At 42.3% G+C, this 22549-nt stretch overlaps 1 protein-coding gene across 5 annotated transcripts; it reads left to right on the top strand.

The window, feature by feature from the left end:
* The first annotated feature begins 247 nt into the window (after positions 1-247).
* E2F6 (E2F transcription factor 6) lies at positions 248-22049 on the top strand. 5 transcript variants are annotated; one of them, XR_008664734.1, is made up of 7 exons: positions 248-633; positions 9815-9869; positions 13388-13604; positions 15648-15804; positions 17259-17372; positions 18181-18406; positions 20167-20314. XR_008664734.1 is itself a non-coding variant. In XM_055327425.1 (7 exons), the coding sequence occupies exons 1-7, from the start codon at positions 526-528 to the stop codon at positions 20871-20873; spliced, it is 792 nt and encodes a 263-aa protein (XP_055183400.1). In that variant the 5' UTR covers positions 248-525; the 3' UTR covers positions 20874-22049. The 5 variants fall into 5 exon arrangements, 4 of the variants coding, with proteins under 4 accessions (XP_055183400.1, XP_055183399.1, XP_055183402.1 ...); XM_055327425.1 differs by lacking the exons at positions 17259-17372; positions 18181-18406 and adding exons at positions 17159-17216; positions 20824-22049 and having other exon boundaries at positions 15648-15803; XM_055327424.1 differs by lacking the exon at positions 18181-18406 and adding an exon at positions 20824-22049.
* The last annotated feature ends 500 nt before the right edge of the window (positions 22050-22549 follow it).

Raw genomic sequence — 22549 nt, 5'->3', positions numbered from 1 at the left:
GCGCAAGATTAAACCCACAGCCGCGCGCTCAGCGTGGAGTGTGGAGGAGTGTCGGCGCCTGCGTTCCTGCGCCCCGCCGCCTCTTTTCTCTGGCTCCGTTCCCTTCTTCTGGAGGTCCGGCTCCACCTCTTCCTCTCCTCCGCCATCCTCTCCGTGGACTTCGCGTCCGGGCTTTCCCGGGCGCCGCGAGGGGGTTAGTGCGTGGGAGCGCTGCGGCCGCGGCGGGCATGCGCAGTGGGGGCGGCGCACTGCGCATGCGGGAAGATGGCGGGCCTGGCGTCCTGAGAGCCGCGGGTCACCTTGCTCGCCTCCGGGCTGCGTGTTAGCTCCCCAGATCGGGGGGCGGGGGGGCTGCGGCGCGTCCGCCCGCGGGCCGGCCCGGGCAGCGGCGCCTCCGAGCGGGCTGCGGGCCCAGGTCGCGCTCGGCCCCCGAGAACCGGCGCGTTGGGGGCGGCGCCCGGCCGGGAGCGGGAGAAGGCGGGAGAGCTCGCGCGGTGCGAGGCGCGGGCCGGCCGGCCGGGCAGCATGAGTCAGCAGCGGCCGGCGCGGAAGCTGCCCAGCCTGCTGGTGGACCCGGCGGAGGAGACGGTGCGCCGTCGGTGCCGCGACCCCATCAACGTGGAGGGCCTGCTGGTAAGCCCCGGGGCTGGCTGTGCCCGGAGCGCCCGGGGCGGCGCGGGGGCGGGGCGGGGGGGCCGGACCCCCGCCCCCCCCCCCCCGCCGGGCCCGGTTCCGGTTCCGGTTCCTGGCTGCTCCCGGGCCTCCCTGGCGCTCCCGCTGCCCATCCTGTGCTCTCCTCCAGGCCGGTCGGCCTTTCGCGTGAACTCCCTCCAACACTGGCTCCCAAATGTGTGGTCCTCAGTCTTGCTGGCCTTTACCTGCTGGGGCTGCCGAGCGCTCCTGGAGAAAATTTGCCCAACTTGGCGGGTTTGTTTTGTTTTGTTTTGTTTTGTTTTTTCTTCTCCCCTCCGCGGTACCCTCGCTGTACCTCTGCAACTTAACTGGTTTTGTCTTCATCCCATTCTCTTACTTGACTCCAGCTATTTAGACTCCTGCGCCGCCTACCATTTCCCACCCCGCAGCTGCTCATTCAGCAAAACTTTTTTAAGATTTTATTCATTTATTCATGAGAGACACAGAAAGAGAGGCAGAGACACAGGCAGAGGGAGAAGCAGGCTCCATGCAGGGAGCCCGATGTGGGATCCGATCCCTGGTCTCCAGGATCAGGCCCTGGGCCAAAGGCAGGTATTAAACGGCTGAGCCACCCAGGGATCCCATTCAGCAAAATTAAGGACGATTGCGCTCCCTCCCCGCCAACGGTGAATTTCCCCTATTCTTGTTTTATTTTTATTATTTTTTAAAGATTTTGTTTATTGATGAGACAGAGAGGGAGAGACACAGGCAGAGGGAGAAGCAGGCTCCATGCAGGGAGCCCGACGTGGGACTCCACCCCTGGTCTCCAGGATCAGGCCCTGGGCTTGAAGGCAGATGCTCAACCGCTGAGCCACCCCGGGCTGCCCCTTATTCTTGTTTTAGGCTAAACGTAATATATTCTCCTTGGTCCTCAGAGGCATTGATGAATCCATCATTTCCCATTTCTCCCCTTATTTTAAACTTATCTGCTCATTTCTTCCCGTAATATGCAAATATTTGCTGAAGTTACTGTGCCCAGTGCCCACAGTGGCTCAAGTGCTCAGAAATAGTTTATGAGCATAATCTCATTTAATTTCCTCACAGAAGTCCCAGAAGGTTATTTTTCTTGTTCTCCGTTTGTCAGAATAGACTCAGAAGTGTTAAGTTGCTTGTGGGTGGTTGGACAGTACCTGGAAACGCCTGGATTTAACCTCACGATGACCCCTGATAATAAATTCTTGACCACTTCGCTGCATCCTAAATAGTTCTCCATCTTTTTTTTTTTAATATTTCCCCATCTTGAAAGAGCCTTCCCTTAATTCCAGATACCCTGCCATCTCCTATATCCCTTCCTTCCAAGCTTTTCCAAAAAATTGTTTGCGTTCGCTATGTCCACTTGCTCACATGAGGGACCTCTGCGCTCAGCACGGCTCTAAGACTGTTCTCACTGAGGTCGCCAACGACCTTGTCAGTTCCATCAGATGTTTCACTCCTTATCGCGAGTGTCTACACAACTACACAACTGACCGCTTGCTTTTGTTGGAAACTCCCTTCTGAATGGCTCCTTCGGTACCTTACACTGTTGCTGCTCCATGTATTCATCTGGCCTCTCCTTGTGCTCCTCTGCAAACTGCTCTTTCTCTCTGCATTCCTTACGTGCTGGTGTTATTTGGGGTTTTCTTCTCTCTCTACACGTTTTTCACCTGAGACATCTTTCACCACTTCTAGGACTTCTGATACCATCTTTACTGGTGGTTTTCATCTTTAAGGATTTGATAAAAGCCCTGAATTCTCAACTGTGGAAAAACCACTTAATTTTGTATTTAATATCAGAAGACCCACGCATCTCTTGCTATTTAGATATTCTTATCTACTTTGGCAGTTTCAGTCACCATGTCAGAATAACTCCTAGGTCTGTAAATCCAGTTCAGAGTTTTCCAACTGTCTACTGACATCTCTACATAGATTTCAAACTCTATCCAAAATTGAATTCATTATCTTCTTGCCTAAGGCAACAGCTTTGCTATCTCTTATCTTCACAAACGGCTCCGCATCCACCGTATTGCCCAGGCTTGTCTCTTAGGCATTGTCCTTGCCTTTTCCCTTTTCCAAACTGACCCTCTATCCTCCCAATCTAATTAAAGTTAATCACCAGTACTTGGCACCTCTGACCATGTATCTTTCAAGTTGTTGCAGTGTTTTCCTGCTTCTTGCCCAGAAGCAAAACCTGGTTACTATTCTCCACATAGTAACTAACTACCATGGTCTTTTTTAAGTGTTTTTCTTTTCTTTTCTTTTCTTTTTTTTTTTTTTTAAGATTTTTCTTATTCATTCATGAGAAACAGAGAGAGAGAGGCAGAGAAGCAGGTTCCATGCAGGGAGCCCGACGTGGGACTCGATCCTAAGGAAGGTGGTGCTAAACCTCTGAGCCACCGGGGCTGCCCTTAAAGTGTGTTTCTGACCATGTCATTTGGTTTAAAGAATCTATCACCGTTCCCTAGTGCTTTCTTAATAGTGTAGAAATGTCTTGATCAGGTTTCTGAATTTATCTTTTTTGAACTGCTTATAATTGTTAGATTTCCAAATTTCCATATCCTTTTGGGACCCTTATATATCCATACTCCCCCCGTCCTGAAAAATCCTTCTTTAAAAAGTGTACTTTTCCTTGTTACCTCCACTGATTGTCAGGTCTGGATGTCTAGGTCCCTTGTCTGAAGCCCTCCCTGACCTCTCAGGAGCAGATTAGGCACTCCTTTTGTGCTCCTACAGGACCGTATGCTTACTTACCCTAGCTGCAGTGTATGGCTCTTAGGTCCCTGAGCACAGTGAATCTGGCCATTTCATTGTCCCTCCTGCAGTGGTTTGGTGCCTGTCACAAAGAGATTTGGTTAAGTAGTTACTGGATGACTGAAGTAGGTACACTTACATGTTTGAAGGAGTATTTATTTTCCTGCTTATAAAATGGTGATTTAAACAGCGCTCTCAATGTTTTTTAATTGGCTGGTGCCTGGAAGTACTTAATGGAAGTGTGTTGCTACGCAAAGATGAGTCTTGTATCTGGCTGAATGTTTGATGTTCACCCAGGTAAATGGCTTGACTTTCTGGAATTTAGAGAAGGGAGAAAGTAGTGTTGGTTAGAGGTGGAACTTAGTCTGCACATTGAAAGATGAGTTAAATTTGAATGAATGCAGGAAATGCAAACACCTTGAATGAATGCAGGAAATGCAAACACCAGGAAATGAATGCAGGAAATGCAAAGGTGTGTTTTCAGAGACCTCTTAAAGGAATACGATTCCCCAAAATAGGCAATACAAAGAGTCCTCTGTATAGAGAAATCTTTAACCAATTTAAAAGGCAATACCTAAGACCTTAGTCCCTAAAACTGACCTCTTATTCTTTCCTTTGTCCTTTGGGATCTCAAATTATAGATTACTGCGCAGTCTTCAGATGTGGGACTCGGAGTATTAGTAAAAATAGTTTCCAGTGTGCTGACTCATTAGTAAAAATAGTTTCCAGTGTGCTGACTCACCTGTCGGGAGCTGCTGGTTCCTGGGGAACTGTGTGCATTGACACTGGTCATACTGATTTTCCGTTTGGTGATCACTGCCTTCTCCATTCATTCCTCAGCCAAGATACAAACTCGTTGCTTATTAAGCCTGAACCAGTGGGAGCACAGAAACCAGTTGGAGGGCTGCAAGGGAAGGTTCTTAGGTAGTCAGTCCATTCTTGAGGTTTGACCACTACTGAGCTCTCCCTTAGCATCCCTCAGGGTAATTACCTGAGCATAACCTCTGTGAGACTTCTTTAAAGGAACGGAGACAAAAAAAAAAAAAAAAAAAAAAATTAAAAAAAAAAAAAAATAAAAATTAAAAAAAAATAAAAAATAAAGGAACGGAGACATTGACAGTGCTCCCACAGTGGTGGGTTGCCAGCACCAGAAGCAGCAGTATCTGTGTGGCCTCTGTGCAGGTTAGTCCTAGATAGAGAAATTTGAGGACTACCATCCTAAAGATGCTGTGAAAAGGTCAAAAATCAGTGTCTGGCACAGGAACCACTTTGAAAAGGCTTCCAGAGGCCTAATCCTGGGCAATCTGAGCCTCCAAATAACGGATTTTATACCCACAGGATAGAATAAGAATCTAAGCGTCTAGATAGCGTTTTATCTAAGTACAGCCTAATCCAGCTCCTCTAGATCTTTAGACCCATGAAACTAAAAAGACCATTATCTGATGCCCTTCCCGCACACCTGGCACCCAGCACACACTCATGGGACAGACGGAGCAACTGCTCACAACATTCCTGTTCCTAAAAGGAAGAAATGAGAGTCACAGGGGAGTAACTGGTCCAGAGCAATTCTGAAAGTCAGCTCACTAAGTGTTAAACATTTCTTGCTTCCATCTCAGGGCCTGGGAACGATTCTCTGTGTTCCCAGCTCTACCCCCTAGGCTCTTGGTTCCACTGTCTTCTTTCTTCCTCATGAGAAGAAATCCGCTATTTGTAGTTGAGTAATTTTGTCAGCCTGCTTCCTGGCAGTAGGACTTTGGGTGTTGAGTAACCTCTTTTCATTTTAAATAGTGTCCTTTTTCATTCAAGCTGACAGCATTTTTGCTGATAAAATTCTCTTAAAACTATGTGGACCTTCTGTGAATCTGTTGTGGCTCACTCAGGAGAGAAACGTCCCACCTTTCTTCTGGATGAGCCCTTCTCCACTTCGGGCTCCTGTTGGAATGGCTGGTGTATAGTACCCTGGAGCTTCCTAGAGGCCCTGGCTTAGATTTAGAACATCTGTAGGGCTTGTCCTTCATCTCCATCAAGGCCATTTGGATGAATGTATAGCACTCTGAGGCACCATCTTTGATCCACCTGAGGTACCTGAAAGTTGGGGAGTCACACTCTCACCATCTTTATTTTTTTCAATTTTGAATTTTTTTTTATTTTTTTATTTTAGGAAGGGCAGAGGGAGAAAGAGAATCTCAAGCAGGCTCCACACCCAGCACAGAACCCAACTCAGGGCTGGATCTTACAACCCTGAGATAAGACCTGAGCTGAAATCAAGAGTCTGACGCTTAATCAACTGAGCCACCCTATACCCCAAGGCTGGGAATTTTTGAAGCCTTTAAGTCTTGACTCCTTTTTGTTTTAAAGTCCCTTTCCCAATTTCTCTTTCTCACATTTGACTGTGGGCCGCAGGGAAGAACCAGGTGCCACAGTCAACACTTTGTATGGAAATCTCAGATGATTACCAGAGCCATTAGTACCAGCTTCCCACATCACCTCAGTTGATGGGGTTGCTAAGTGTTCTATCCTCACTTAAACATCTCTATTCTTCTACTTTCTAGTAGCATGATCCTCTCTTCCTTTTGAACCTTCACTGGAGTGCCCTCAAAGTTCAGGTTTCTACTGATAGTTTCTTTCAAAACTGCTAAGTTTGAACAGACTTTTTGGTAATTATCCAGTGGTTATTTTTTTTTATTTATTTTTTATTTTTTTATTTATGATCGTCACAGAGAGAGAGAGAGAGAAAGGGGGGGGGCAGAGACACAGGCAGAGGGAGAAGCAGGCTCCATGCACCAGGAGCCCGACGTGGGATTCTATCCCGGGTCTCCAGGATCGCGCCCTGGGCCAAAGGCAGGCGCCAAACTGCTGCGCCACCCAGGGATCCCTATCCAGTGGTTATATAAGAGAATACCCTTGAGGTACACATTGATTTGCTTACGGGTCTGCAGTTTACCCTCAAGTGATTCAAGGAAAACAGTTCCTTGTTTAGAGAGAAAAAAATGATAAAGCAAATGTAGTAAAACATTAACAGCATGAGGATTTGGATGAAGGGTATGTAGTAATTCTTAGTGCTACTTCTAAACCTTTTATGAAGGCTGAGATTATTTCAAAATAAAAAGAAAATAGGTATTCCTGAGAGGAGCTTATACATTGGTCTCCTTTTGAGAGGGCCCTGGATGTGGGAGCTCTCTCTCTTCCATCTGTTTCTGCTTCTGGGTCCATACAGGTGTGTAGAGCCTCGTTGGCCTCCCTCCAGGGGCACAGTGTGCTGCTCTCATCTGAGGGAACTAAATAACATGGGCCAGGTGCAGGGGTGGCATCTCATTTACTTTTTTTTTTTTTAATAGCTCACTAATTTTTCTATGAAGAAACATTTATTCTGATTTTAAGGCTAATTCAAGGAGTCCCTTCTACTCCCAGAAAAGTTCCTGGCCTACTTGTGAATACCATTTACCAAAGTGAGAGTAGCTGGAAAGGCTTGCCAAGTGTCAGGCTGATCTGGTGAGATGATGAATGTTGTACTAGAACACAGAAAATGACACGTGAATTCTCTCAGTGATCTGTATTCATAGTGTACACAGGAGAGTCTTCACGCTGTGTCCTTGGGTCTTAAATACTCATTGTTTCAGAGTTCTGAGTTACTTATCAGTTGAAGTTATCTGTGACAAGGTACTATTTCTACTTCACGTGTTAACAAATATTTACCAAGTGCTTGATTGTGCCAGGTGCTGTTCTGGTTCAAAACACAAAATGATAATAGTCTCTCTTGGTTGCATAAGATTTTACAATTTATGAAATTTCTGTTTTAATCTTCACTGTAGCTTGGAAAACGGGCAATAAAATTATATCAACACACTCTGTTAAACTAAAGTCCGGGATTTCCCAGTGTCTAAGAAGTCAGGTAACTGGTAGTACCAAACCCAGTCTTAAGCCAAGAACCAAAAGAGAATATAAAAGAGATGAATGTGTCGTTACCATGGACACTTCGGAAATCTCCAGTATTGATCACCTATAGGATTTATACATAACTGGCATGTCTGCCCCAGAGGGGCCATGATATTGTTGTGATTCCTCCAAGATAAAGAGATCATGTTTTCACATTCAAAAGGTTAAAAAAAAAAAAAAAGAAAGAAAGAAAGAAAGTAAAGGGAAAAAAATGCCATTTTGACTTTGCTTTCCCACAGCTCTCGGTATAGACAGCTTGCAGTGCAGCTGCATTTATGGCAAAGAATGTGTAGAAAAGAAAGTTGTCCTGCTCCTGTTGTGATTCCTGATTGAGGTATCACCCCTGTCCAACCTCAGTCTCGATAAGAGGACAAGAGAGATGGGAGTACAGAGTGGAAAAGATGCCCTTCTGGAATAGGCAGCAAGCAGATAGTGAGGTGACCAATTAAGATACCATTAAGTGCTTGTTTTTTTTTTTTTTTTTTTTTTCCATTAAGTGCTTGTATATAGGACTTGGCACTGCTACCCTAAATTAAGAACAGAAGTCTGGTTTCGGCAATGCACCTATGAGCCCTGCCATGTTAACCTTTCTGGGAACTTTTTAAAGGAATATATGAGAATTTAGGATATTTGTTTATGTGTGTTTCAAATCTATGATGAGGATGGATCCTTTTTCATTTAAGAATCTTGCTACGATAAACTCGGTCTCATCCAATATTAGCAGGAGGAGTGAATGTAAAAATAGCAATGACTGTTGGTCATATTCATCCGTGTCTGACTTTAACAGGACTGCCCTTCGGTGGTTCACTGGAGGGTTCCGTGTTTGCAAGTCACCATTGTCAGCACCGCCTTTCTGGAGAGCTCATCGGGCCTAGTCCCTGCCCCCAAGACTTCCCAACTCTGGTTTCACCCACCGCAGCAGGTCTGCGTTTTCCTTTACATTCTGACAGCTAAGCTAGTTCTACAGCAGAATTCTATTTCACTAGAATTATTCCAAATCAAGTTAACCGGCTGATAATAGGTGCTATAATTTTGTCATAATTGATATGGAAATCATTGTGCCAAAGATTTGTTGACACTGAAAAAACAAAGGGCTTCTGAGCTGCTCACTTTGCCTTTAGGTTTCCCCTCCAGTCTTTTTGCTGTATTGCTACCATATTTCTATCTCTAAACCATGAGGTTGGGTATGTCATATTCTTGTTTAGAAATCTGTGGTGATTCTCCACTGGTTATAACATGAAGTCCAGACTCCTCAGCATGACTTCCATGGTCTGTGTTGTTTGTTTGGTTCAGCATGCCCGTCTAGCTTCAGTGTCAAGTCAGTCTTGAACTGACCACACAGGTGGTTTCTCAGAAATGCCATGCCATTTATATTGCTAGACCTTTGTTCGTAGCTTTTCCTGCACTAGGAATCCTGTCTTTTCTCTCTTTCTTAAAGCTTCCACAAGTTCGGACAAAATCTGGCTTGTCCTTCAAGGCTGAGCTGGGGATTCCTTTCCCCATGAATCCTTCTGTGATGCACCCTCTCTGGGGACATCTGTAGTATTCCTGCTCATTCTTCTCTTAGAGCACCTTGTGGGATTCACTTATCTGGTTCCACTACAGCCAATTTGGGGACCGGTTTTTTTCACTTAGGCAAGAGCTGAACCTGATGACAGCCTGTCGGGAGGCACCTGTCAATCGTGCATTGTTGTAAGCATGAGGCTACTACACATTTCTGTTTACGTGGCTTTGTCTACATGTTTTATTTACTTTTTTCAATAATATTTAAATGTATTGCAAATGTTTTACTACCAGTTTATGTAAACTTTCATAGCTTCTAAATATCTGTTTAGCTGGTGAACTTTGGTAGTAGAGTTGCTACTCATTTCCTGGTTGTTTAAAGAATTTGAAAGAAGTTTTATATTAACCTCTACCAAAGTTTCTAGTTATGTAGTATGCATTTTTTTTCATTATCAGAAATGCTGCTACAAAAAAAAATGCTGCTGTATTTCCATCATATAATGGGAATGCATGGCTGCCTGTGAAAGCTTAGGAACAAATTTTTGGGAGCCACTTACACTTAAATAGCAAGGGTAAGCATTTGATAGTTTAGACATATCTTCCACCTCTCCTGAGCTTTCTAGAGTCAGAGACAGCATCCTAATCATCTCTGTATTTGTTTTTATCCTCAGTATCTGATACAGATGATAAATTAATGTCTATTCAGTAGTAATTGCTCATCCATATTTCTCCCCCACCCCTTTCGTCAACTACTACATTGTGAGAAACTTAACCCTCTGAGCCCTGTCTCCTGTGAGTACGGTTAGAGTAGCTACAGTACGGAGGAAGGACTGCTTTTCTCACAAGCAAATTATTACCCCAAAAGAGAACCTTTATATTATCCAGGAAATGCTGTTCATTTGCGTTATTATCTTTAAATTACTAATGTAAATTTCTGTATTTTCTTTTTTTCCAGCCATCAAAAATAAGGATTAATTTAGAAGATAATGTACAGTATGTGTCCATGAGAAGTAAGTTGATTCTTGAATAGGTTTTAGGTTTTGTGGTTTAAATTTCATATGATTTTAACTGATTTATTTTAAATGTACATAGGTTGGGAAACTTAAGTAAAATATGTTATTTGTTCACTAACTTTTAGCAAAAACTCCTGATGTTGTGGGCTGAAATAATGTGCACAAATGCCGGTTTATTCTTTGTTGCTTTTGGAAATCAGGAAATTGTTTTTAAGATGGAATGGTCTATGTTTAAGGCTAATTTCTCAAAGTTCTGTGAAAGCACTTACTTATTACCATCAGCAGAGCTAAAGGCTGTTGACAACAGGCAGGAGAACTGTCTTTTGCCCTCCAGACTTCCTTCCATTTGCTCTTTCCCACCCCTGCCAGGGACCAGGGTGCAGAGTCAGAGGAGACAGAGTGCCAGTGCTCTAGTTGTTCTAGTTGCCATCCTTCTGGAAATTGTTACCATACATAGCCCCACCCCTAGATTCTCCTTAATTTGGTTCTAACCACAATGAATAGACTGTGCATAGATCCCACATGTTGATCTTAGCATCAGCCCTTAATTTCTCCTCAGCCCTGCCACAGTCTCGCCCATAACTGATCCCCAGGTTTGATCAGTTTTACCTTCAAAGTGTCCTTCATCTGTCCCTCAACTACCACCTTACAATAATGTCTGTAACACACTGAGCTTGTACACTGAGAGCTGTGTTAAGTTCTTTGGATTATCACAAGAACCCTTTAAAATATAAGTGAATCACTGGGTGTTATGCTATATGTTGGCAAGTTGAACTCCAATAAAAAATATACAAAAAAAATATAAGTGAATGATCATTCATTTTTTTTTATAGATGAGTAAACTTGCCTCAGTCCGGATTCAGCCCCACAGCTCTCTGACTTGAGCCCCTCCTCTTAACCACTGGGTTAGACTGCTGCTTTCCTGGGCTCTCCCTCCCTCCCGAGCTGACGCGTCGGGGTAGCCTTCTCAGTGTGTTGTCTGCTTTTAGGCTCTCCCACGATGCTGCCAGTGTGAGTTTCCTAACACAGGACTGGGATTGGGATCTCACTCAACCTAGAATTTTTTCAGGGTTCTGTTACAAATAGAGAAAACCCTGATTCCTCATTTATTTGGTTTTACTTGTCTGTGTTAAACTTATAAACTACCTACCTCATATCCTTAAAAGAAACAAGGCAGTAGAGAATGGCTGGGCAGAAAGGTCATTCCTTGTTCCATGGGGCAGCCTTGTCATCCAGCTGCTGCCCCACCCGTGTATACCAGCTGTGGGTTCTCTAAATATACCTGTTCTCAACCACTGCTCTGTCTTATTAAACCCCTTGCCCTCCATCAGAGGGGGGAGAAGAGCTTCTTCTCCTCCACTCAGTCCTCTGGGCGCTCACTCACTTTGGGAGGACTTCCTTATTACCATTCCAGGCAGGTTTCCTCTTCTCAGGGAGCATGGACGCCTCTCTTGGCACTGACCTCAGGACATTGTGACAGAGTTCCTTACTAGACCAGGGAACATCTTGAGTTTGAAAACTTTTCTAATCATGTTTGTATTCCTTCAGCAACTGTCAAGTTAAGGTTTTCAGTGAATATCTGTTCTTTGTAAGGTGACTAACATGGTGGGAATGTGCAACCCTGAGCTTATAGGACCCTGTTGTGTTAGCAGTTAGGGTGATGAGATGTGTGCTTTTTTAAGTTAGAATTACTCTGTTGTAGTCTGCCAAGGATTTTTGTAGAATTGTGACTTTCTTCTAATTAAAGTTTAATTCTGATTTAATCCTGTTTAATCTTAAGTGTAGGAGTGGTCTCCACTGAGAAGACATATGCATTATAAAATACATGCTGTGTTCTTGGAGTAGCCACCAGTGGAACTTAAACTGGCTTTAAACTGAATGTGATGTAGAGGTTCTGGATATGGGAATTAATTTCATTTCTTTTTCTCTTTTCTCTTTCTTTCTTTCTTTCTTTCTTTCTTTCTTTCTTTCTTTCTTTCTTTCTTTCTTTCTTTCTTAAAATATTTATTTATTCATGAGAAACACAGAGAGAGGCAGAGACATAGGCAGAGGGAGAAGTGGGCTTCCTGTGGGGATCCTGATGTGGGACTTGATCCCAGGACCCTGGGATCTCGACCTCCAAAGGCAGATGCTCAACCACTGAACCACCCAGGCACCCCTGGGATATGGTGGGAATTTCTAATTGAAGATAGGATGACTATTTCTTTTAAACCATACTCACTGCCGTGTGCTGTGAAAGTAGAAAAAGGAGAAATCATATACTCCATACCAAAAGGGCAGCTAGGTTATTTGTAAAATTATTTATTTACTCTGCACACCAAACCATAAGAACTTGTGTTTCAGTATCAAATTTAGAAAGATGAGTAATCATACACCTTTCAGGCAAGGACTTGAGCCAAGGAGGCCCTCATACATACACTGTATAAAGCTGATAGAAATTCCACCTGCATAGCAGGTTTAGTGGGACAAACATTCCTTAAAATACCCTTTTGCCTTTGGTTCCAAATTGTGGAACTTAACTAAAGGAAACAAAAACGCACGCAAAAATTTAGCTACAGGGAGATTTATTGAAGTATTGAACAAAATAGCAAAGTTGGAGACAATTGGAATTTCTAGTATTGGCCTAAGTTTTACAAATATTCCATAGTGTTAAATATTCTGCAGCCATTAAGAATAATGTTAAATTCATTTGTTGCCAAGTCAGGATGTTCACAATGTTAAAACAGTTTGTTAAAAAGATAGTCTGTTCTTATTTTTGTTTTTTAAGTTACCTGTATGTATTGACAGGTGTGTGTGTGTGTGTCTGTGTGTGTCTGTGTGTGTCGGGTGCAGGGTGTGTATGAAAAGCCAACATCATCTTAGTAGGTGGAGGAGGGAGGGAATTAAAGAGATTTTTTTCCCCCTTCATTTGCTTATCTGTGAAGTTAATATAAGGTACTGAATATTTTTTAAAAGTAGAGATGCCACTTTTCCTCAAGATATGTCAAATGTTTTAGTAGAAAATTAATTTGAACTCTTTGAGAAACTTCCATCAGGGTTACACTGTGACATGTATAAATTTTAAAAAGAAAAGCCAACTCTCTGCCTTTGCTTTATAAAGAATATCTTAACTTGAAGACCAAATAAGAAATTTAGTTGGTCTTATTTGGTCTTAAAGTTAAGAAATTGTTTTCAAAACCATTTCTAATCCTATTCCTAAGAGTGGTGTGGGGAGAAATGCAGACTCTCCACTTTATGTTTGGCAAGTTGCTGCAGACTCCTGCAAATTCCCACCTCCAGGGGAACTGGCTGCACATTTCAAATACTCCTGTAAGTCTAAAGCCTTTGTTTACTTGAGACAGGCTGATACATTTTTATCCAGTGTGAGAAATGTTTCATAAAAATTAGCTATGATGTGTCCAGTGTATAGAATTTTTCGTAGGTGTCTATGCTTACTGAGGAAATAAATTTCTTTTAATGAGCTGAGAAAGAAATACTATTGAGAATTTTACAAATTTGTCTGTTTTGTTTCCCAGAAGCTCTAAAAGTGAAGAGACCTCGTTTTGATGTATCTCTGGTTTATTTAACTCGAAAATTTATGGATCTTGTCAGATCTGCTCCTGGGGGTATTCTCGACTTAAACAAGGTTGCCACAAAACTGGGAGTGCGAAAACGGAGAGTATATGACATCACCAATGTCTTAGATGGAATCGATCTGGTTGAAAAAAAGTCTAAGAACCATATTCGATGGATGTGAGTTGGTTTCAAAATTTTCATGGCCTTTTTTTTTTCTTCTTTCTTATTAAGTGACAATACTGTACTTGAAACAGACTAGATATTAGTGTTTTGACAGGACAAAACAAAGTAAGAGATGACTTCTTGTTAAAAAAGGATTCTACAGAAATTTCTCACATGGTCCAACAAGGTACATAAATATTTTTTTTTTCCTACTTAGGGCTAAATAAAAGCCATAGACCTAAAATATAATTCTGATGTTATGGAAAAATTGAATGGAATAATGATCAGTTGTAAGAGTTTTGCTTTTCAAGATCCTAGGAAGGGGACGTCCGATTGTTTAGGAGATTTTTTTTTTCCCAATTGATTGTTGATATCAGGAGAAATTAGTTAAGGTTGTAAAACAATGTCAGGTAATAAACACTTAGAGACCTCATGCCCCAGGGGTTGTATGTAATTCATTTGTTCTTTGGCAAAGGCAGGAATCTAATCTACCTTCTTAACAGCTACCCCAGCCAGGTAATTATGAATCAGATGGACTCAGATCCATAGGATCGCATACCGCCCTAAATGTAAAAAAAAAAAAAAAAATCCGTAGACAATGTCTAAAAGGCAATTGCTGGGGGTGCCTGGGTGGCTCAGTCATTTAAGTGTCCAACTCTTGATTTCGGCTCAGCTCGTGATCTCAGAGATCAAGCTCTGGACTGAGCATAGAAGCCTGCTTGCGATTCTTTCTCTCCATTTCCCTACCTGCCCTCTCTCTCGTACTCACTCACACTCTCTCAAAAAAAGAAGCATTTGCTAAAGACTTCAATTTCATTAGGAAGGATCATGGAAAAAAGGCCTTTTGATACAGATGTAGATATACATGTGTATATACACATGTGCATAACAAGAAAGCTTTTAATACTTAAAATAGGCAAATATTTCGGATCAGTAAGAAACAGTTCCAGCATATAAGTACATATAAATACATTTCATTTCAGGCAAATGAAAAATCTAACAAAAAAGATCATGAAATGGCTCTAAGTAATGCGCTTTGCTGTTAGAGGAAAGTGGTTCATAAAAGGAAGTTATTTATTCCAGTAGTACAGAAATGCAGATTGAATTCTAATCTGAACCTATTGGCTAAAAAATAGTAAATAACACTTTAGGACTTTTTGTTTTTTAGGATTTTATTCATTCATTTGAGAGAGAGAGGGAGAGCACACAGAGGGAGAGGGAAAGGGAGAAGCAAATTCCCCGCTGAGCAGGGAGCCTGATGTGGGTCTTGATCCAGGACCCCGAGATCATAACCTGAGCCAAAGGCAGACACTTGACTGACTAAGCCACCCAGGCACCCTACACCTTAGGGGTTAATATCAGATTACATTCTAAATCACTACTTAAAATCAGATTTGAAAACTAGCAAGCAAAAGGTAAAGTGGTCACAGCCTTTTTCCTCTTTATTTTCCATAAAGAAGAAAAATGAGTATCAGTGGACTCAGGTCATATCATACCAATGTAATAGGTAAACCATAACAACTAAGGAAAATATATCTTCTGAGAATAAAGAATATAACATTATATTCAGATAGAACCGAGTAGAATATGCATTTGAGAGGGAAAATACTCAGAATTTTAGCAAAAGAACTATAATTTTAGTCAGTACTCCTTGTTTTTCATAGGGAGTAAAAGATTAGAACTACCAAAGTCCTACTGTAGGTAGTAGAGCTGGGGCTTACACTGGGTATTATTGGTTCTCAGTCTGTGCTCAGTGAACTCCATCAGCTTTCCTTACTACTGTTAATTTCCCTAGTTATAAGGGGTTTTTTTGTTTTTGTTTTTGTTTTATCCCTGTGTAAGAGACTAGAAATGGGGACAAAAGCCAGTCTATGTGTAGGAGGAATAATGGTTGTCTAAAAGGAGGTCAGGGGTGATGTTCAAGTACCTAGTTTTGTCTGTCATTCTGGGAAATACCTGATGTCAACATTTGGAGAAGTTGCAGTAATCTAACTTTTCTCCTAGATGTGTCTGATGGTGATCTTTTTTATTTATTTTTTTAATACCTTTCCTCTAAAGAGGATCTGATCTTAGCAATTTTGGAGCAGTGCCCCAACAGAAGAAGCTGCAGGAGGAACTTTCTGACTTATCAGCAATGGAAGATGCTTTGGATGAGTTAATTAAGGATTGTGCTCAGCAGTTGTTTGAATTAACAGACGACAAAGAAAATGAAAGATATCCTTTAACTCTTGTCTTTTTTTTTTTAAACTTTTTATTTAAATTCAATTTAACATATACTGTGTTGTTTCAGAGGTAGAATTTAGTGATTCATCCGTTGCACACAATACCCAGTGTTCATCACACCCTGTCTCGCGTTCCCTCCTTAATGCCCATCACCCAGTTCCTCCCCCACCTCCCCTCCAGCACCCTCAGTTTGTTAACACTGTCCTTTTTTTAAAAAAATCTCTCCTTTCAAACCAGGTTACTTTAAATAGTAGGATCAGTTTGGGGATTTAATTAATATATTCAAAGCACAAAACTAGAGCTTTAGAACTTTTAAAAGTAAGTAAAGGTTAAATTGTGTAGCCTGAGGTATACACAAATAATTGCTGTTTTGCTGGTATTTGCTCACGTTAAATGCTGCATTGTGACCATGTACCAAGATCAGTGTTTGCATTTAAAATGAAAATAGTGGTGTGTTCTTGTTTGTTTTTTTAGTCAAAGAATGCTGTAAAGGTAGTAAAATATGTTGTTGGCATTTGTGAAATTGACATTTTCCCTAATTTGTTAACCGGAGTTTATTTCTGAAACAACTTGTCATTGAGACGGTACTAGTGCTGCCACTCTGGCCCACAAAGCCTGGTGTAGCTGGATGTGCCTCTGGGACCAGCAGGGGAGACTGGGCAGTGGTGGCGATCTTCTCCTGTGTCTCCCGGCCCATCTGCTGCTCCGTTCTTGCCTCACTTGAGTGAGGCATCACTGATTCTGAGCTGTTCCATGCCTCAAATTTACTTAGATTCTGTATCAGTCAGATGTTTCCAGAGTCCAGTTACTGGAAGGAAAGTAAATGCTGTTCCTCTTCCCAATCAAAAAGTAAACCAAAAATGTTGGGGGAACCAAGTAAATCACATAATTGGTAAAAATTCAAGGCAACACAGTAAAGATGAAAAAATTCACATAGATGGAAAATATTTGGGATACAGGAAATCGCATAAAGTATATGATAGCCCCAAAGCACATATTCTCCTAGTGGCTTCTGCTCTTTTATAGGTTTTTTTCCACTTGCATTTTAGGAGATTCTCATCAAAACAGTATTTTGTCCCCAAAAATTCTCATAGTAAGATCCAGCAGTGAATAGGGAAGTGGAAGCAGGGAGTAAACACCTTCACCTGAGTTGTTTTCTGTACGTTATTAATGTTTTTCTCCAGAAATTATCATCATCAAAATGACGCTAGAGTTTAAAGGAATGCTTCTTTAGATACTGTAAATATTGTAAATAAAATCTTAAGAATTATTCATGAAATAATTATACATGAAATAATTTTTTATCAATTGCTTTCCTTAATTGTGAGTTTGTATCCCATAAAAACTGCAGAGATTCTAACGTTACACTTGTATGCATGTATCATAAGAGAAATTATCTCCTCAGTAAGTAGCATTCTGCTTAGAGACCCTTGACTGATGTTTACACTAGCATATGTGACGTATCAGGATATTCATAGCATTCAGGCCTTCCACGAACAGATCGTTATTGCGGTGAAGGCTCCTGCAGAAACCAGATTGGATGTTCCAGCTCCAAGAGAAGTAGGTATTCCTGCATTTCTAAGAGGGTTTATTTATTTTATTTTTAAATTTTTTATTTATTTTTATTTATTTAAAATTTTATTTATTTATTCATGAGAGACAGAGAGAGAGAGAGAGAGAGAGAGAGGCAGAGACACAGGCAGAGGGAGAAGCAGGTTCCATGCAGGGAGCCTGATGCGGGACTCCGTCCCGGGTCTCCAGGATCTTGCCCTGGGCCGAAGGCGGCACTAAACCGCTGAGCCACCTAGGGATCCCCGAAGAGGGTTATTTTAAAGAGAAAGTTCAGTCAACTGCTGAGCCAGTGCTGTATCATAGTCGTGAGCACATTAGCTGCGTACCTGACACTGCTGAATGCACTTTTCACATTTTAACTTGTTTCAAGTGACACAGCAAATAGTCATGATTATTGGCCTCTTAAAGGCGAGGAGTCTGAAGCATAGAAAGATGAACTTTCTCATATTACACAGTAAGTGACAGAATCAGAATCCAAACCCAGATAGTTTGGCTTAGAGTATTCTTAATCACTGTCCTATCAACATACTGTGAAGCACCATAGCGCCTGTGTTCTACTGGAGTATGCTGTGATGCCCTTGGAGGAATCACCAAGAATTGGCCTCATGGTTGGAGTTCCAGAAGGAAAATCTGGGGATCAGCGAAGGCTCTGGGGAATTAACTCTAACCAAGCTCATGAAAGACTAATGGCTAAACTAGAACGCTAAGTGTTATGAAAAATGAAAGGGAAGATTGCTTGTGAATGAAAATACTCTTTGTCAGCCGCCAGCTGCTTAGCACACTCTTTCCCTTGCAGGGAAGTTTGTATTGAAAGATAATTGTCATCAGAAGGTTGCTTGGTAAGGATGGAATCAGAACCAAGGAATGTGGCCTTTCTTGGGACAGATCATCAAGTTCTGACAGCCTGATAGACCCATCGGTGCTCATAGTGATGTCCTCTGCTTGCTACAGGGACTCACCTCCCTCATAGTGAAGAATATTCTCCATCATCTCTCCTTTTATCCCCGCAGAGCACTGTCCAAGTGAGCACGCATGTTGTTACTTGACAGTGTATTATTATAAGTCAGTTAAGGGGCAGCTTTTAATTTAGTCACACTCAAGTTGTGACTTCTGGGAGATGTTTCCTCATTATTTTATTCAGATTTAAGCCTCCTAAGTAACATATTTAATAGGAGTCATTTTGAGAGAATTTTAAAGTTTAAAAAATTATGCTTAGCCACTAATCTTTCAACACATCCTTACTTTGGGACACAATGGTCTGTGCTACAGCAACTGATGGGCTTTGGGGTTTTCTTTCCCCTGTGCTGTGAGCTGCTTCAGGCTGTAATTGCCAGATTTTGCTGGGCTTTTGGATCATGCCCAAGACTTAGAGTCCAGTTTAAAGGCTGATGAACATGGGCCCTCGGGGCAGCCACTCTCTGCAGCACATGAGTGGGAGTAGTAGACAGGAGCACACTGCATTCAGTGGCATCTGCCCCCACAGAGATCCAGGGCGAGATCTGGGAAGCTAGTGCCAGGGTGGATGGACTGGCCTCGGGTCAAATCTGGTTTGTGAGGTTTTTATACATAATCTCCCTGGGACACAGCCACATTCCCATTTGTCTAGACTGTTGTCTCTGGCTGCTTTCACTCTGTAATGGCAGAGTTGTGTAGTGGTGACAGGGATGGTGTGGCCTGCAAAGCCAAAAAATGTTTACGATCTCCCCCTTTATGGAAAACATTTGTCAGCTCTGATTCAGTGGAGTAAGGAGTCCTCAGTTGGCTGCCAGTTCTGAGCAAAATACCACTTGCTTTTGTTTAGTAATATGTTTTGAGTTGTTTGCGCTGTACCATTCCTGGCAGTCTAGAACTTGGGCATAGATGTTCATTCTCATACCTGTGGTCCCGGGAAGCCACAGAAAAGGTGACACGAGGTTTTGTTAGCCTCTGATAAGCTGCAGTTCTGAGCCCTGTTGTGAGATCCCAGTGAGATGTGTGGAGCGGGAGGGAGCATGGTGTCCATACCTAGCCCTGGCCTCACTGCATGGAAGGACAGAGAACAGACTGTGTTACACTTGAACACTCTTTTGGTTAGAACAACAAAGGAATCCTAACTGGAACTGTTCCTTAAGAATTTAGCATAAATTGGATCATTCCCATCTTTTGGCCAAAAAGAAAAAAAGCATAATTCTCAGTAGAAGCACCCTACTTCCTGATACCTCACAGAAAAAATATATAAATTCTGAGTAAATTTAAAGGTCCAAAGCCATAAGATGTGAATAATAACTAATAGTCCTTTATATGCAGTTTTTTTGAATATTTAAGTTACTGAGGTCTATTTTGTCTGGATCCCATCCTCTGACTTTCATGCAGAGGATAGCCTGTTGAGTGAACTTGGTATCTTTGCAGCCATCAGATCTAAACACAGCCTTGCCATTTGAGACTGGGTTGTTTTAGATTTCTATGTCATCCAAGTACTGATTTTGGACTCTTAAGTACAGATTCCTAGAAGGGGTCGACTCCTTGAGTATCAAAAAAACGTGGGCTCTCTAGTACAGAGGTGATGACATCACGGCCCCAAAGTCATGACTGATAATCCGGTGGCTGTCGCGGCAGCATGAATTGGCCAGCAGCTCAGTCTGCTGGAGTGATTAAAGCCAAGTACATGATTCTCTCAAATACATGATAGAAAACCAATTTAAATTTTCAGAAATAACCACTTGAATTGAAACTTTGGCAGTTTTAGTAAGTGAAACAGTTTAATTAATGAATTCTTGCATTCATGCTGATGTGTCTTTTGCAGGACTCTATCACAGTACACATAAGGAGCACCAGAGGCCCCATCGATGTTTATTTATGTGAGGTGGAGCAGGGCCACTCTAGTAATAAATCATCGGAAGGTGCAGGCACCTCTTCATCTAAAAACAAACATCCAGAACACCCCAATAAAGGTAAATATACCAAGTTTGTGATTAGGGAAATTTAAGATTCTGATGGTATTTGATTATACACACACACACACACACACACACACACACACAGTCTTATTGTGGTTTTTTTACACTTTCTGATCATAAAAACGGGAGTTAAAGAATTACAGTGTCATTCTTCACTACAGTTTAGACGATTTCTAACAACTCTATCGTTACATTCCATGTCGTTTTGATCTCCTTGGACACTTAGGGTGGTAGTGGACCCCCTAGGTCCATCGGACCCCCGGTGCCAGCTGGCAGTGTCGGAGCAGAGCAGACCATGTGCGCTCTCCGGGGCTTCCGGGTGTGTGGCTCGGCCGTTTCCCCTGTGAGCTTTACAGCGTTGGCCTCAGGCCCTTAGCATAACAGTACGGTTCCTGACCAGAGGTCTTGGGGGGTTTGTAAGCACTTGAATGATGTGTGCTGTTACCTGTCTGGCTTTTAAACCCTCACTCAGGAGAATTTCTTTCATGTTTCTTATTTTTCAGAAGAAAATCCTCCACAGCAAAGTGAAGAATTGCTTGAAGTGAGCAACTGATAGCATTTGAGAATTCGTGCACCGAGTTCTTGGGGAGCTTCCTGTGTGGGATGAATTATGCATCACATTTGATTCTCAGAGCAATAAATCGTCCATGAAATTCTCTGCTTCTGTCAGCAGCATCAAGGCCAGTAGTGGCTTTGAGTAGTTCACTACTGAGATTACTGGATAATTATGGTTTCAGCATTTGAAAACGACTCTTTTTATAATTACTCACTGCTTTTTGTCAGTGAAATGGACCCTTGCCTACTGAAATAACTTCATCACAGAGTACCACGGAGGCAGACGGTCAGGCCTGAGGTGGACAGTGCTTCGCGGACTCTGTGCTTTTCTTCAAGGATCATGTGTCATAACAAAAGAAATTGCCTTACACGGGTTCACGTCTGCAGTTAGCTGTCGTACGTTGGATGGGTGTACCCAGGCATCCGAATGTGACGTCTTTGTATATATCTGTATAATGTTTAGATTACTTATGTAATATGTCTAAGTAAAACTTTTCACCCTTGTACAGCCAAAATAATGTATATATGGAAAATAACAGACAAATTCTCTAATTTCTGTGGTTATCTATAACTTATTAGAATCCTCTCAGTGGGGGTTAGAGGAAAGTTTTTTTCCAAACTTCTACATGTAGAAGTATCATAAATAACGCTATACATTGAAAGCTCATGGATTTAATTAAAGTATTTCAATATGGTTCCCAGTGCTGAAATTGAAATCTGATACTTCGTGATTTCAAGCTCCCTGCAGGGTTATTGTGTCCTAGCAGACTGGTGGCGTGCCCTGAAGCCTTAGGGGCAAGTGTAGAAATGCTATCAGGTAATGGCTTCATTCGTTGCAAGACATGGATTTAATCATGGTGACAATTGGAAACTGTTTTAACGTTTTTTGCAAGCAGATTTTGTAGTACATTTCTGTACGCAGCCTTGCTTTTCAATCAGAAGGGTTTGCTTTTAATGAGTGGGCTGTACCCTGCCCTCTCTCCAGCTCTACTCCCACATTTCCAAGTACCTAGCTCTCTACCTCATTGGGTAAGTCACTTACCACTCTGTGCCTCAGTTTACTCCGTAGTTTACCATTAGACTGTGAGCTCCTTGAGGGACTTTGTCTTAATCATTGTTACACCCAGCGCCTTGCACCATGCCTGGCACATCAGAAGTGCTCAATAAATCTTTAAACAAATCAGCGAGTGAGTGAGTGAGTGGATTGTAAAGTAGGACCAGTAACCATGGCTTGTCTACCGTCCGGGCTTCTCGTCAGCAGCATTCAGATTCGTGTTTTAAACTTACCTTTCATTCCGAGAGAGATTCGAAGCAACTTGACGTTAAGACCGTGTAAAAAAAGATTTCAAAAAAAGGAATCAAATGAAAATACTTGAAAGATACTGCTGAGTGTCTAGGGTTCACTTAGCTCCGCGTTCGCGGGGGAGTTGGGCAGATGTCTGCTGGGAAGTGGCAGCTAGCGGGGTGGGGGGGGGGGGTAGGCTGGAGACCAGAGGCCTGTGACCGTCATAGGGAATAAAAGCCTTCCCTGAGCAGGAATAACGGGCGGGGGCGGGGGGAGGTAGCGCTGCCCAGAGTGACCTCATCCTTCCCGGCCATCAGGTAGGTCCTTACTGCGAAGTGTGACAACTGTCCTGCTTTACAAACTGTTCGGAGGGTAAAATGAGATGAGGT

This window comes from Nyctereutes procyonoides, unplaced genomic scaffold (assembly GCF_905146905.1).
Source record: "Nyctereutes procyonoides isolate TBG_1078 unplaced genomic scaffold, NYPRO_anot_genome, whole genome shotgun sequence".
In the NCBI taxonomy this organism is placed as follows: Eukaryota; Metazoa; Chordata; class Mammalia; order Carnivora; family Canidae; genus Nyctereutes; species Nyctereutes procyonoides.
Note: the sequence above shows the minus strand (reverse complement) of the source record. Positions and strands in the feature narration are given on the sequence as shown.